The sequence below is a fragment of the Protopterus annectens genome, chromosome 14.part0 (genome assembly GCF_019279795.1).
Source record: "Protopterus annectens isolate FY-2018-M chromosome 14.part0, PAN1.0, whole genome shotgun sequence".
Lineage (NCBI taxonomy): Eukaryota > Metazoa > Chordata > Ceratodontiformes > Protopteridae > Protopterus > Protopterus annectens.
Genome location: NC_056748.1, coordinates 389,406,738 through 389,423,902, shown reverse-complemented (window position 1 = coordinate 389,423,902; position 17,165 = coordinate 389,406,738). Strand labels below are relative to the sequence as shown.

Sequence of the window (17,165 nt, the reverse complement as noted above, 5' to 3'; positions counted from 1 at the left end):
TGAACTCAGGCATGAACTTGCAGCACCATTAGGCACCCTATTCAACCAAAGCCCAAGTACCAGCTTTGTCCCAGCCAAGTGGAGGACAGCCACTGTCATCCTTTTGCACAAAGGTGGAGCATCCACCGATCCTGGAAATTATAGACCCATTAGCCTAACTAGCCTGATCTGCATGGCCATGGAATGGATTTTCATGGACCTCATTAACAGGGACATTGGCAACATCTAAACACTTGACCCCACATGGTTTGGCTTTGTCAAGGGGAGGTCATGTCTGTTAAATCTTGTTGCCTTCTTTGAGACAGTCACCAAAGCCATGGATGAAGGGAAGACTGTGCAGACGTGGCCAAGGCCTTTGACACTATTCCCCACTCGGGCATAGCAGACAAACTCTCTCATCTAGGTATCAATCCATATGTTATCAGATGGGTAGCAAACTGTCTCACTGATAGAACCCACCTAATCAAAATAGGGGAAGACACCTCAAGCAGTAGACCCATAACAAGTGGCATACCCCAGGGATTGGTCTTGGGGCCTCTGTTATTTGGGATATATTTCTCTGAGGTGCAGGCCAAAACCAGTGGGCTATGGCTGACCAAGTTTGCAGATGACTGCAAACTGGGCATGGTCATCATTTCCCCAAGTGATGCAGACATCCTCCAAGAGGGTCTCACCCAAACAAATGACTGGTGCCAGAAACATGGCCTCAAGCTGAATGCCAAAAAATGCATCATCATTCCCTTTGGAGAGAGTGATGTCCTCACATATTATCACATTAATAACAATGTCCTAAGCATGCAATCAGTCATGAGGGACTTGGACACCCAGGTTGATAGCAACGTGAGTTTTAACCACCATGTTGCTTCCATTGTACGGAAAGATTTCTATATGGTGCACCTCATAAGTAAGGGTATCTCATCCAGGGACAAGGTGGTCATAACATCTCTGTATTCTTCCCTTATAAGGCCAGTTATTGAGTACAATGTTCCCCTTTGGCATGTAGCGCACAAAACACACACAACAGCTGGCAAGACCACAGAGGTTCCTCAACAGAAGAATCCAGGGCCTCAAACATCTACCCTACACAGATAGGCTAAAAGCCCTGTCCCTCTACTCAGTTTTATTCAGACTCCTCAGAGGTGACCTCTGTCTGGCATACAAAGCAATCTCAGACCCTGCCTTGATGGGACTACTGCAAATTTACAAGTCAAGCTCCACTCAAATAACCCACATGTGTGACCTCAACCTGGTCTGTGACATCAATAGGACTTGTTGGTGGGACAGATTTGTGTCCCTGGACTCCACCATCTGTGGAGTAGACTCCCTCTCCATGTCAAGCAGATTACCTCATTGTCCCTTTTCCAGCACACCTTGGATAACTGGATGGAAAACAGAAAATACACCCCTGGAATTCACCCGTGTCCCTGCTGGACAGGGGTTTTGGGTGCTGACTTGTCTAAACATGGGCTAAACTCTTGGCTACACTTATAAGAGCCCTAGGGCCAATAGCCTAGTAACATCCTATGAGACTGTCCTGTGTAATGTTGGACTGATGATAGTTCTAAAGAAAGAAAGAAAATGTATGTGATGTGTAATGTATGTAAATTGAAAATGTTTATATGGTTTGTTTCTTTTCTATTAATATAGGTTTGCCTATGTCTTAAGTGATAATTTAATAAAGGTGTTTAAAAAAACAATGTTGGCTACTACAGAGTCAGTTGGAGGATATGGAAATGATTGGCATTTTTCTGGCTCACCTATCCTAGGGGTAAGGGGTTGTTTGTTTGATGCTGCTGCCACTGTCTCAGTCATTCAAGTCTGGGTACAATATTAACCATAAAAATAAGGGACAAAGCAATAAACTTCATATGATTCTGTGATTGAATCTTTGTATGTTGTGTCCATGGGGAGAGGTTTGCTTGCTAGGGCATAAACCAAAAAATAAAAATTCTCTTCTTGACAACAGTAAGGTACTGCACTTGAATGCTTGTTCTCCTTGCAGCCACAAACATCAGATCCAGGGGACCAGTTGCCTTCAGGAACACAGAAAAAGAGGAGGGGTACCATGAGCAGCTGATGGTCAACTGTAGGAATTCAAAAATATAATATAATATAATATAATATAATATAATATAATATAATATAATATAATATAGAAAAAAGAGATTAACAATACTATGACGTGGTGCTGTTTTCAAGTATTAAGCAGCACGGTAGCTCAGTGGTAATATTGCTGTATTTCGTCTCTAATATTCACCAATGCTTTCTATCTTTGTGGAGTTTGCATGTTCTGTCTGTGTGGATTTACACTGCTTTCCTCACACTTTTTCAAACATGCTGCAAAATGCTACATTAAATTCATATATAGTACTGATATATGTAATGTATTTACTTTTATCTTTGTGAACCTTGGGGCCCGGGTTGTGGCCAATGAGGAGAGGACCCAAAGACAAGTACAGTTAAAAAAAATAGATAAGGTCTCTGAAGATAGTGTGTGTCAATATATTATTATATAACATTGCACAGTGGGTAGACATGAGGATCCATTCACTCGCTTTCACACTATTTTAACCATACCTCTCAATTTTCCAGATTTTCACAGAATCTTCAGATTTTTGCCTCATATTTTTGATCTGTTACTCATAAAATGCATGGTTTTCTGGCAAATTTTTGAGAACTGAAGGCACCAAATAATGACACACATTTGAGTTTCGGACTTTATATCTTTTAGAAAATGTATGGTAACACAAAACCTGTTATTCTATCTACTTTCTAAGTTTATGAGAGCAAAATTTATGATCTATCCCTGTTTTAGGCCTTTGCCTCCCGATTTCTTGTGCAAAGAGGTTGAAAGGTATGGTTTTAACAAAGGAAAACAATTAGGTCATTTTTCTTTCTGCAACAAAAAAGGAGAGGCATAAAATTCTGTTTAGCAGTTTTAAATTGTCAAAAAAAAAATCAAATACAGCAATTGTAATATATTGACGTACAAAAAAAAGAGACACACACCAAGCCAACGGAGCTGAGACCCAGCAATAGCGATGGTTAAAACAATTAAAATAACAAATAGTACCATGCGCTGGGTCAAACGGCTGATGAACAAATAATTCTTACTTCTCACAGTCCAGAAAACAAATCAGATAGGATACGTTGTCCATAAAACAATATTACATCCAAGAAACACAGCAACGAAATCTGCAGCCAAAAGTTAAAATGAAGCAGTTTATTGTTGAAAATGTTTAATTGCACATACACCATTAAAAATTTAAATACCAAGGTAATTCAACCTATTGGTTAAAACTAGTCATGTGTGGGATGACCAGATGATGGCTCATGTTAAAACAATATTCAAGTAACTTAGAAGCGCTGTTACTTATAACAACAACAACACACATTATGTAAAAAATGAGCACTTTACATAAGATATATCTGGATCTCTAAAAAAGCTCTATACAGATACATATACAATTCAATAAATGCTTAAAAACAAAATACTTTATAATAAGGGTATACAAATATAATCTAACAATCTAATAAGATTGTAAGAAGTCATATGAAGGCTATCACTTGGGTCTATGACACCTCTTTTTCCTCAACAAAGGTGCAATATGCACCCTTTCATTAAGACCAGGGTGTTTATCTGCCCTGCACCTAATGATCCATCTCATCTCCCTATCTAAAGTATGATTTATGAGGTCCCCTCCTCTAACATTGGTGAAAACTTCCTGAATAACACAGAAAGTGAATGTATGTTGGGAGCCTGAGGTTTTAACATGTCGAGCTAGTGCATTGGTGTCATTGCCTGTCCTTATCTGGTAAAGATGTTCCCTAATCCTCTCTTTGAATGCCCTATTGGTTTTACCTATGTAAAAGGAAGTACAGGCAGAGCATCTGGCCAAATAAATCACATTGTAACTCATACAATTAGTATTAGTCTTAAATTTAAACTCAAACTGAGTAATAGGATGCACAAAAGAAACCCTTGTGTCAATATAATCACACTGATTACAGTGTCCACATGGTCTCGTATTATAACAAGGATCACTGCTTCTGCCCATCTCAAAACCCAAACTCTTGTGACATAACATGCTTTTAATGTTAGGTTTATTCTAAACTCACCACATCTAGAGTGACCAATAAAAACTCACGTTGGTGGTCCACATCTTTCATAAAATCATATAGTTCCAACAAAAACTGTTTACTATCTTTTAGGATGTGTGGGTTACTGTCAACCAATGGTCGTGCAAAATACTCAACATAAATGGACATCGGTTCAGTGAGCCACCCTTGTCCTGAGACAATTGGTCTCATAGGAGGATTACTCACTGATTTATGTACTTTAGGAAGGCCCTGTACAATGCCCACTTCAGGTAACACATTCCGTGAATTGTTGTTTAAGTGGCAGCAGCTTAATCTAGAGCTGAGTTTTAATTACATGAAACTTTTGATAGACTTTCATAAACCAAAAGAAGAGACTTTGCAACGAACAGTGAATGAATTGTATGATAATATTAAATTGAAATGTGTTAATGAAGCTGTTGATGTATTGTTGGAGAATGTTATTGACAATGTATTATTATTTGAAAAACGTTTATTTGAACAAAAGAAGAGTAAGATTCTAAGGGATGCAAGAGATTTTAATAATAATCATGTGTTTACTTGGCCCAGACCTTTTAGTAATGAGCAAGTTGTTAATACCAGGAATGTTACTAATAATAGATGTGGTGAGTTTATTCACTATTATACCTAATGATTTGGGTGTTACATTTTTTCAACGATACTTACACTCCAATTCATTATACACAGGCAAAAGTATAGATTTGTTAAGCCTGTTTTTGGAGACTATATTGACCAACAATGTCTTCATGTTTGATGAATCGATTTATTTACAAAATGATGGCGTAGTTATGGGCACTTCTTGTGCCAATAGCTACGCCAACATTGTTATGAAAAGTTGGGAAGAGCAGTACCTCCTTGGTAATTGTTTTTTCAGGAAATATGTAGGCTTCTACAAGAGGTTTGTGGACGACCTCTTTTTGATTTGGTTTGGGACCACTGATGAGTTATTGATATTTTTTCATGACATCAATCACTCCACTGATTTCCTTAAGTTTACAGTGAACCATTCTAGGGACAGGATTTCCTTTTTGGACGTCTTTTTGAATAGACTTCCTAATGGACTACTGAATACTTCTATACATCGAAAACCCTGTTATAGGAATGCTTTGTTGCACAGGCAGAGCATGCACCCTACCTATGTGTTTAACAACGTCATGAAGGGGCAGATCATGAGAGCAGCTAGGTTGAATCCAAGTGAAACGGGTTATAAAGAAGAAGTTAATAGGATGAGAGATATGTTCATTAACAGAGGATATGATGGGAGTATTTTTAACAGAATGGAGTTAGAAGTCAATAACCTTAGATCAAGTCAAGCCAGACCATATTTTTCTGATAGTTCCAATGAGGGAGAAGCAGTATCCATTGATCCAATAGCTTCTGTTCAACCCGTTAGAGCACCATTATACTACACTCAAGATGCTGGAGCAATTAGGGGTTTTCTAGAGAAACGTTGGGAAATATTGACCCTGGATCCAATGGTTAGAAACGTAGTAGGTCCTAAACCTTTGGTGGCCTACAAGAATAAACCTAACATTAAAAGTTTGTTATGTCACAAGAGTTTGGGTTTTGAGATGGGCAGAAGCAGTGATCCTTGTTATAATACGAGACCATGTGGACACTGTAATCAGTGTGATTATATTGACACAAGGGTTTCTTTTGTGCATCCTATTACTCAGTTTGAGTTTAAATTTAAGACTAATACTAATTGTATGAGTTACAATGTGATTTATTTGGCCAGATGCTCTGCCTGTACTTCCTTTTACATAGGTAAAACCAATAGGGCATTCAAAGAGAGGATTAGGGAACATCTTTACCAGATAAGGACAGGCAATGACACCAGTGCAGTAGCTCGACATGTTAAAACCTCAGGCTCCCAACATACATTCACTTTCTGTGTTATTCTGGAAGTTTTCACCAATGTTAGAGGAGGGGACCTCATAAATCATGCTTTAGATAGGGAGATGAGATGGATCATTAGGTGCAGGGCAGATAAACACCCTGGTCTTAATGAAATATTGCACCTTTGTTGAGGAAAAAGAGGTGTCATAGACCCAAGTGATAGCCTTCATATGACTTCTTACAATCTTATTAGATTGTTAGATTATATTTGTATACCCTTATTATAAAGTATTTTGTTTTTAAGCATTTATTGAATTGTATATGTATCTGTATAGAGCTTTTTTAGAGATCCAGATATATCTTATGTAAAGTGCTCATTTTTTACATGCGTGTTGTTGTTGTTATAAGTAACAGCGCTTCTAAGTTACTTGAATATTGTTTTAACATGAGCCATCATCTGGTCATCCTACACATGACTAGTTTTAACCAATAGGTTGAATTACCTTGGTATTTAAATTTTTAATGGTGTATGTGCAATTAAAATGTCTGAGGAAGCCTTCGGGTGAAAGCGCTTACATTTTCAACAATAAACTGCTTCATTTTAACTTTTGGCTGCAGATTTCGTTGCTGTGTTTCTTGGATGTAATATTGTTTTATGGACAACGTATCCTATCTGATTTGTTTTCTGGACTGTGAGAAGTAAGAATTATTCGTTTATCAGCCGTTTGACCCAGCGCATGGTACTATTTGTTATTTTAATTGTTTTAACCATCGCTATTGCTGGATCTCAGCTTTTGTACGTCGATATATTACAATTGCTGTATTTGATTTTTTTTTTTTGACAATTTAAAACTGCTAAACAGAATTTTATGCCTCTCCTTTTTTGTTGCAGAAAGAAAAATGACCTAATTGTTTTCCTTTGTTAAAACCATACATTTCAACCTTTTTGCACAAGAAATCTGGAGGCAAAGGCCTAAAACAGGGATAGATCATAAATGTTGCTCTCATAAACTTAGAAAGTAGATAGAATAACAGGTTTTGTGTTACCATACATTTTCTAAAAGATATAAAGTCTGAAACTGAAATGTGTGTCATTATTTGGTGCCTTCAGTTCTCAAAATTTTGCCAGAAAACCATGCATTTTATGAGTAACAGATCAAAAATATGAGGCAAAAATCTGAAGATTCTGTGAAAATCTGGAAAATTGAGAGGTATGGTTAAAATAGTGTGAAAGCGAGTGAATGGATCCTCATGTCTACCCACTGTGCAATGTTATATAAGGTATAGCACTTGATATGACACATTCCAAAGAGAGACAATGTAACACTTCATAGAAAGTCAAAAGAGTTTGGGGGAAAAGATTACAAAATCAGACACTGACAGAAATCAGAAGAAATAATTAAATTGTGTTTTATTTATATGGGGCCTTCTAGGCAATGCACTTTTAGAGTAAAAAGACTTCACCTTTGCAAGTAATTGTCCTGTGAATAAGAAACTTGATAATTACCTGCATTACTGACTGAGCTTGGGCCTTTTGGTCCTGTAGAATTTGAACTGGACTGTCTGGAATATAAGCAGAGATAAACAGTCGTTAAATGCTATTTGTTTGAAGCATAAACAAAGATAAACAGAAATGATTAGAATGTAACCAAAACATAGATAAACACTACTCCATGGAAACTGATGTAGGTTAGACAATTTAAAATGGTACAATATCAGCTTCATATTATTCTGCACTTCATATTTTGTCAAGTATTCCAGTTCAAAGTACTGAGTATTTTTCCTATAAAATAAGCAAATATGCTCATTATCTTTGTTTGCCTTATTCAGTGGTGGATCTAAACAGTGTTTTTTTCTTGGCTCTAAAACCATTAATAAAAACATGTTATTTTTGTATTTCTTTCATTCCTTCCCTGCTCTGTTTTATTTTAGTCTACTTTCCTTTTTTTTCTTAACTTTCTTTGTCTTGTTTATATTAAATTGCTTTGAAACAAATTTTACATTTGGAATGTTAAATACATCTGTTTTTAGACCTGCTAAAACCAAGGGAAACACTAAACAGTCTATGCTCCAAATCAATGCTTTATTTGTATGATTGCTGTTATAAGACTTAACCACAATCAATTATGCTAACAAAACATTAACAAATGGACATGCCTAATCCATGGTGGCAAGCAATAGTGCTACCAGTTCACAAGTGTGTATATGTGTGTGTGTGTGGGGGGGGGCTGTAGGAGATCAGGCTCATATAATTTTAGACCCATCAGCCTGAGTAGCAATTAATGTAAAGCCATGAAAAAGAGTCATATGGGACTTGTAATGACAGATGACCTTCTTCTGTCAGATATGGAACACTATGGATTTGTTAGGGAAGATGCTGCCTTTGAAACTTGTGACATTCTTTAAAAATGTAACAACAGAAATTGATAAAGGGCATACTGCTTATCTTGGTGTTTTAATGCTTTCAACATTATTCTACAAGAGGGGAATAACTGACAAATTAAAAGCATTAAATGTCATACTGCTAGTGCTGTGTAAATATAAAATGGGTTTCCCTACTCCATTTTGTATTGTTTCATTGTGCTTATATTTGCTCTGTGTGGTTCCAGTACAAATGAGCTATAATTGCTTTATGCTATCAGAAGATCCTAGAAATGTAAGAGTCTAAGCTAATCTATAACCAGGTGTATTATGTTTAAATAACATTGGAATGTGGGAGTTTAACATAACTCACAATATTTCCAGACTGTAGGAGCCTAATAATTTGATGTATAGCTAGGAATAATCTTTCATTCTTCCTGCATGCTTAGAAATGCCAAAGGTTAATGTTGTTTTTCCTAATTAAATGTACAAGAAATTACCTGTATTTTTCCAACAAACTACTAAAAAAAAAGAGCTTTACTGGAATTCATTCACCAGTCACACTTGCAACCCATTAGCTTCCTAAAAGAACAAAAATGTTGTCTAACCAAGTACGCTGGTAAAAGTAACTGCTTGAATAGGCAGTGAGGTAAAAGGCTTACAGTAACTTGCTAGAGTCCAATTTCTGTTACATAGATTTGGGTTTATATTGTCTGACAGTATAAATAAGCAGTTAAAAGGAAAAGGTTTCTGAGTTATTTCTTTTTATTACAATTTAATGTAAATTATTAGTATAGTCAGTTCTATCAGTGGTAAGCCAGTTAGTTTGAAAGGCATAAACGACTCAAAGAAACCTATGTTCCAGTTACAGACAATGCTAGAAAACTCTTAGCATTGAGTATACAGATCCAAAAAGTCCTTCAACAAAGCAACTTCCTGTGGTGAAAAATTGGTGAGTGGGTGAAACAGAAGTATATGGATGACTATCCTTTGATTCTTTACTGAACTGGCCATTTCATGACAAAGCATGGAAAATTTTCTGTAAGTATAAATTTCCAGTATGGATTTTTTAACAAGTCAAACTGCTAAGTGTAAATACTCTTTAAAACTGTCTGTGCAGTTATAGCCTAAAGATGCATTTAAAAAGTTATATAGACTGACTAGATGAAAAAATTTAAGCAATGTGATAAATTGGCTTTTCTAAGCATAATGCAAAAACAGCTATTGTGTGTAAAGGCATGTTAGAATACTTTCATTACATGCTGCATCAACCTGCAGTTCCACCACCATCCACTGCAGTAGTCATTCTACATGTCATCACACAGCAGGGCAAACAAAATGTTTAGACATAACAAACTCTACTCAACCATTTTGATATTCCAGATGTGCCAGGTCAGCTCGATACTTTCTCAAAAGCTATAAATGATAAAAATAATGCTGATAAAAGGAAAGGGAGACAATACAACTATATACACAGCCTTTAAAGCATGTACAAGATATAATGTAAGGATTTAAAGATTAAATAATAAATATTTAGAGGGTTTAATGGTAGAAGCAGATACATAAAGAGAAAGAGACAATGAATCTTCCTTATCCTCAACCCCTGCATACAGAAGATCTTCATTTGAATGAGTTGTGCCAGTCCATGGTAATATTCTTTCATTAACAGCACTTTCATCAGAAAATGAGTTGTATGACAGATCAAAACTCATAAATCATATCATAAAGTCTAGACCAACTTTATTAGAAGTAGTGAATATAGTAACAGAGATAAAACAACTGGAATTGAAATCTTTAGAAAAGGGAGGAAACTACATAGGAAAAATGGGAACTGTGGGAACAATATATGCAGAGTAGGAATGAGGTTTAATATAATGCTTAACTGACAATGACTGGATAGATTATAAGTGATGTATAATGTTTGCAACTACAGTTGTTTCAATGGTGTCTGTGATGTATATTGTTTGCAACTAAAGTGATGTCATGTTGTTTGTTTTTCATTTCTATAAATGTAAGATTGCCTATGTCATGTGTGAAACTTTAATAAAGATATTTGTTGGAAAAAACTCATAAATCTTGTGCAAACAGGATGATAAAAAATGTATTTTTCAGAACTTAGTTACATTTGAAGACTGGCTAGACATAACATCTCAAGAACACTGGTATAATGATTTACAAGAATGTTTCAAAGCTTTTGTCCCCAAACACTTGAAAGAATAGATAGAACAGCAAAGATCAGAGTTACAGAGCTCTACGGAACACTTCCATTCTACATTACAGACATTCACCCAAAAGATGTACTTTGATTCAAGGCTGCTTGATCACTTTAAAATCCTAAACATGATAATCTGTTAGAAAATTCTAGACTATGCAAACAGGCATTTGAAGTAGTCCACGGATATTCTAATAAAAATGAGTGAACCAGATGTAGCATCAGACTTGGTAGAAACCTTTTTACAGCACATACATGGTTTAGAAAATGCCATCAAGTTAAATATTGCAACTAAGGCAAACTCTAGACGAGAAGCTGCACAAATTATTATTAAGCAAAAACAGCTACTGAATACATGTAAACATGTGTGTAGGATTTTTGCATTTGAGACAGTAGACAATTCTGAAGTAGCAGTAGTCAGAAAGAAACCAAACCTAGACAGACCGGCTGGTATCTCTTTGGCTATGACCTGTTATTTTTGAAAACAGCTAGGGCATAGTAAGAAAAAGTGCTCAAAATATTGGGAATGGAAAAACAAATAAATAAAGGAGGGAAAATATCCACCTCTAGACAAAGATTGGACTAGGATTAAAGATAGACCCAATTTTGAGGCTAAAGATAACTATAGAAAGCCAACAGTTAACCCACAAGGTGTAGTCAATGCAGTCTAATTATATCCTGATCTGCATCATTCGCAGTTAGCAGTGGATAGTGTAAATCCACATTTACACAAAACATTGAGGGATGAAGAGGTGCCTCCACAGGTTTTGATCCATGCAGCTGCCCCTGCATTCACAGTTTTATCAGACACTTCAGTGCAAACTGTACAACAAGTTCAAAATGCACAGACAAATGTTAGCTTTGTCAGCTCTGAGCAGACAGCTGAAGAAGACTTGCAAAATATTCAGCTAGATAGCTAAGGCTGTGCTAACCCTTCCCAGCTTAGCTACCTGATCTCTTTAACCTCGGAAGCTAATGGTAAACCATTTATAACACTCTGGGCAGAGAGGCAGAAATGGGATAAGGTTCTGACTTAAAGTGAAGCAGCGGTTTCAGCTACTAACAAAAATCTGCCTACAGATGCTCATTGTACCATACTCTTACCAGGGTTTGAAGGTTCTACAGTACAGACACATCGTAGTCATCCCATTAAAGAATGTTTTTTTTTTTTTTTTGTTAAAAACAACATAATGTGCCAGATAAAGAAATTCAAATTTCATTTCATACACCCCCAGTGTGACTCTACCGTACTGGGTATGACTGTATTAAATACCTTAGGAGTAAAAATTGATTTAGTCAACAGTGTACTTGCAGAGATAAGAGACAGCAGATTTGTAATGTAATGCCTATGATTTGTCAGGATAAAAAAAAAATCCTAGCATCAATGTTGCAGCTTCAGATTTACAACAAGATCTGCTCTCACGTTATCCAGATCTATGGGCACAGAGTAAAACGGATTGTGGTTTGGTGAAGCAAAACAGACTGCAAGTTATGGCTTCACATGGTAGAATACTCCTATATCAGAAACAGTATGCAATTCCAAAGGTAGAGGAGGATGACAACAGAGAATGTATTAAACAGTAGGAAGAACAGAGTGTAATAAAAAGGGTGTCAGTATATCTAATGCATTTTTTTGACCAGTTAAGAAAAAAATGGAAGCTACTGCTTAGTCTTCGATTTATGGTTAGTAAATAAATACACTACTCATGTGGAACATACAACCAGCAAACAGAGTTGCAAAAACAAATATTTTTCAATCATTGATTTGGCTAATGGATTTTTTTGTGATTCCAATAACTGAAGATTCCCGGAAGACATTTACTTTTTCTTATAAAGATCAGCAATATTAATGACTAGGTTACCATATGGGTTTCATAACAGTCCTGTGTTTTTCCATCAAGCTTTAGCAACAGTACTTAGACAATTTAATAAGGGTGGCAAAATTATTCAGTACATACATAATATACTGATTCAAGCATAGGTCAAAGAAGAACATTTGTAGACAGTACATGAAGTTTTTCTGGCTTTATAAAAAGCAGGTTATAAAGTCAAAATGCAGAAAATGCAATTATTATAAGAATAAGTAAAGTTTCTAGGCATTAATATACAGTCTTAAGTTAGATTTCAGTGTAAAGAAAGGGTACAGTGCATCTTACAAATGTCACTGTCCTTTGGGAGTAATGAATTACAATGGAGAATTCATAAAAAGTGTGCAGATAGATTGTGCAGGACCTCCTGCAAAGGGAGGGTATAGTCACTTGCTGGTTGTTGTGGTTACATTTTCTAAATAGGTCAAAGCAATACCAACGAAAAATTGTACAGCAAAAAAACACAGTGTCAGCATTGTGTACTCATGTAGTTTCACACTGGGGTTGCCCTCAGATAATAAGATTAGATAACAGTCTACAATTCATTAGTCAAGTCATGAAAGACAGGTGCAGTCTGTTAAGGATCTAGCATAAATTTCATGTGCCATACCATCCTCAGTCAAATGGAATTGTAGAAAGAATGAATAGAACTCTTAAAGAAAAGTTAAAAAGGCCTGTCTAGAAAAGGCAACCAATTGGGTTCAATATTTACCAAGTATTGTGTTATGAATCAGAGCATCTCCAAGTGCCAAGACAGGCATTGCACCTTATGCACTGATGACAGGCGGGCAGACACCAGTGTAGTTTCAATCAGACCCACATGTACCAGTTTCTAGTCCTGAAGTTACAGAAGCACAGCATAATGCATAATTACAGCAATTACAAAGGACTTTGACAGAAAGTAGCCTGTTTGCTGCAAAGAAGCATATTAAAGTGCCACCAGAATTTACTGTACACTTACAGTCAGGACAAAGTGCAATGATTAAACAGTTTTTGCAAGCAGGTCCCTGGAAGAGTAACCGAGGTCTTTATGTTATTTCACAATTGGGACCATTAGTGTACACTGTTAAAAATTAAAATGAGAATAAAAAAAATCAAGACAGGATAAAGTGCCGTACCTAGATTAGTGTAAAGCAATTAAATCAGTAGTAACGGATAACAACTTATACTGCTTGTGATGATGTGAGGTATTACCAGCTATGCCAGGAGAAGCAGGGCAGTGAATGTGTAACATACGCCAGTGTAGCAAGTTGAAGTTTTGTAAAGAATTATATGTCATTTGTATATCAAACTGATTTGTACAGATGCTTGTATTGAAAACATATTTGTAAAGCTGCTTGTGTTAAAATATACCAACACTGGGCCCTGTTGGACAGAAAAGAAATACACCCGTATGTCAGACTGTATCATAACTGTTGAAATGAATATATTGTAACAGAGGATACTGGAAGAGAAGAGGTTAATCTCAGTCCAGTTAACTTTGAAAAATAGCCTGAAATTAAATTACCTGGTTTAGACAATAAGCTTGTATCTTACAGTTCTGATTGCAGCCAGAGATTAAATGTCTGTGAAAACCAGGACTATGAATCCTACTGTATTGTGCTTAGGGATGAACTAATTGCTACCCTGGAAGAGTGGAAGTTTTGAAATGGTTGTTTTATAGCTTCCAGATGCTATAACACATCTCAGCAAAGTTGTATCTGTGTGTATGGTACCACATATGTGATAAATTCTGGTTCAGTTTCTAGCGAAGGGGCTAGTGTGAGAACCAGAGTCAGATGGCCAGATGTATGGGATGTCATTCTGTAATCCAGGACTGAAACAATGTTTTAATACTAGATGAGACAGAAGTCTCAGGGCAGTCTGTTTTTGAAATCTGAATAAGAAGGTTAATCTTGCCTTGCTTTAGTAAGTAACCAGGGAATAGTAATTCTTTAGATCAGTCAGGAAAATAGTGAGATTAGTTAAGTACTGTTTTCTGTATCTGTGTGACTCTATCTGTGTTATTTTTAATATTTCCTGTGACTGAAACTCTGGTGTTTATCATAAACATATATTTAGTATTTTCATGTTTTTTTCATTACTTATTGGAAAATATATTTAAACTTTTCATTGTGGCTGGTCTGTTAGAGAATATTTTTACCTTTGAGAATACTTATATTTATTTGATGACACTGTGGCTGCTCATGAAAGCCTTGCTGCATTGGTCAAACACTACGATTTGTATTAATATTAATTTTATTCACTATAATTGGGTATACTTATAACAGCCTTAGAGTATCTGGCTTTGGAGTGTTCTGGTGGTCTGGGCAGAGGGGGGCATAGCTGGTAAATCTGTGCCAACCTTTCCCAGGTGTGTGTGTGTGTGTGTGTGTGTGTGTGTGTGTGTGTGTGTGTGTGTGTGCGTGTGTGTGTGTGTGTGTGTGTGTGTGTGTGTGTGTCTGTGTGTGTGTAAATCAAATCTCAAAGAGTGTGTGTGTCACCTACTTGGAGCAGGGACACAGAGCACTTGTTTCACAGAGAGGGTGGTGGAGGAGGACTTGGCTTGGCACACTCAGCTGAGAACTCAACTCTACAGCTGGATCAGCGGGGAGTCTTATTGGGGGCCTGGAGAGAGAGAGAGAGAGGGAAACCCAGCCCCAGTACTTTGCTCTTAAGGGAAACTATGTTTGGTGAGACAGCTGTATCTGAAAATACTGTGTGTATCCATTTTTGTTCCAAGTGAATGTCCCACTCCAATGTCTGTGGTGAGGACTGAGACTCCTTGATCACTGGCCCAGAGCAGGGACTTCACACTGCTTTTATTTTTTTTCGTTTTAGAAAATGAAGTATCAATGCCAGCTCAAGAAGCTTGCTAAAGAAATGAGAAAGAGTAACCAAAATGAAATCATCTGAGTGTGTTATGATATTGCAAGCCCTGGGAATTATTTTTATGTTATAGTGTCACAGCTTTTTCTTTGTGCTATTAGTTTGTATTACCTGTAAAATGTTCAGTATTGTGTTGTTTCTGTTATTTTTACATGGTTATGGATCATTTTGTTTCATACAGTAATGTATAAACTTAAATAGGCAGCTAAATATTTGGAGTTCACCATTATATTAGTAAGCATTTATCACGTTAGTTATTGTAGTATGTACGGCAGGTTATTCCAACTAGCCTAGTTAAGTTAAAAGCATGAAAAACAGCAAGATAAAAGGCTGTGAGTGCAAAATATTGGGTCCCACAGTTTAATACTTTCCTTGTCATTCACTATGACTATTTGGATATTGTTAATAAAACTAATTGCTGTTATATGTGTTCAGTAAACCAACATTAAGGGGAGGGTACCATTAATATGGTATCCATGTAATCTCTTAAATACGATTCAAGTGGTACATAAAAACAGAAATTGGCCTATATCAAATGAAAGTAAAATGTTGTCTATTGGATTAATACGATCAGCAACAGGTTTAGTGTGTTTTCAACAAAATGGTACAAAAAGAATTGTTATAAGACAGTGCAATATGGGTCCCTAATCAGTTCAGTGAAAATTTAGTTCAGTGAAGGGCATTTTAAGTGTACTTATATCAAACATGCTGTTCGTCAAATTGTTCATACTGAGATAGCGGTACAGTGAGGACTGGGAAATGTGCCCTTTCCCCACTGTAGTGTGATCTCAGTGTTGGTATATATAATTAGTGGGGGGGGGGGGCACAGCCCCCCCACTCGAGGGGAATTTAATGAATGGCATTTCTGATGAATGCCGTTCACTGAACTGACGGTTTGATGTAGTGACATAGACCCTGCAATATAACAATATGTATTCAGACTAATAAAGTTGTACCAAGAGCAGCTATATGGGCTAGCATTAAAAGTGACACAGCAAAAATAAACAGAATAACAAAAGCCTATACCTACTCTGACTGTCATAACTGTATATGGCATGATATTTCTACTGGAGCAGGCCATGATGACAATACAGTTACCCTGGGATGGGTAGTAAATGGGAGTTCTTCAGCTGAACATTCACAGTTGCACACTTTTTCAAATTATTCACTGAAAATGTTTTTGCACAAAATGATAGTAATCCTTTACAAGCTTTAATTGAGGGTATGTATTTTGTATGTGGAAATAAAGCCAGTAAATGGTTGCCAGCAGACTGGCCAGGAGCCTGTTTTGAGAGCTATTTAATTCCATCTGTATGAATAACTGAAATATTACCAGATTAAATATAAATAGTAGATGATGGGAAGTAAAGCCAAAAGCAACAGACAATGTCTGTGTGAACTTCACTCACATAACCACTTGGGACAGTGAGGTAAAAGGCTTACAGTATCCTGCTGGAGTCCAGTTTCTGTTACATTGTTTTGGGTTTATGTCGTCTGACAGTATAAATAAATAACTAGTTAAAAGGAAAAATACTTTGAGCTATTTCTTTTTAATACAATTTAAAGTAAGTTATTAGAATCATTAATTCTATCACATTCTTCTTCTTCTTCTTCTTTCGGCTTTTCCCGGTTAGGGGTTGCCACAGCAGATCACCTGTCTGCTCATGATTGGCAGTGGAGTTTTACAGTGTCGAGTTGCCAGCCCGGCACCCAACCTTCCACAGAAGGCACACACGCACGCACTCATGCCGAGGGCCAATTTAGAGTATCCAATCCACCTACAGCTTGTCTTTGAGATGTGGGAGGAAACCAGAGCACCCGGAGGAAACCCACACGACCACAGGGAGAACATGCAGACTCCGCACAGAAGGCACCCCAGCTAAGGATTGAACCGGAGA

General features: G+C 36.7%; 1 protein-coding gene across 2 annotated transcripts in view; it reads right to left on the bottom strand.

The window, feature by feature from the left end:
* The window catches only part of LOC122789005 (uncharacterized protein PFB0765w-like), a 344,874-nt gene that overhangs the window by 202,323 nt on the left and 125,386 nt on the right, over positions 1 to 17,165 (bottom strand). For both annotated transcript variants that reach the window (XM_044056151.1, XM_044056150.1), the window contains exon 3: positions 7,466 to 7,521. In XM_044056151.1, coding sequence (XP_043912086.1) covers positions 7,466 to 7,521 — 56 coding nt within the window. The remainder of the gene's footprint in view (positions 1 to 7,465; positions 7,522 to 17,165) is intronic.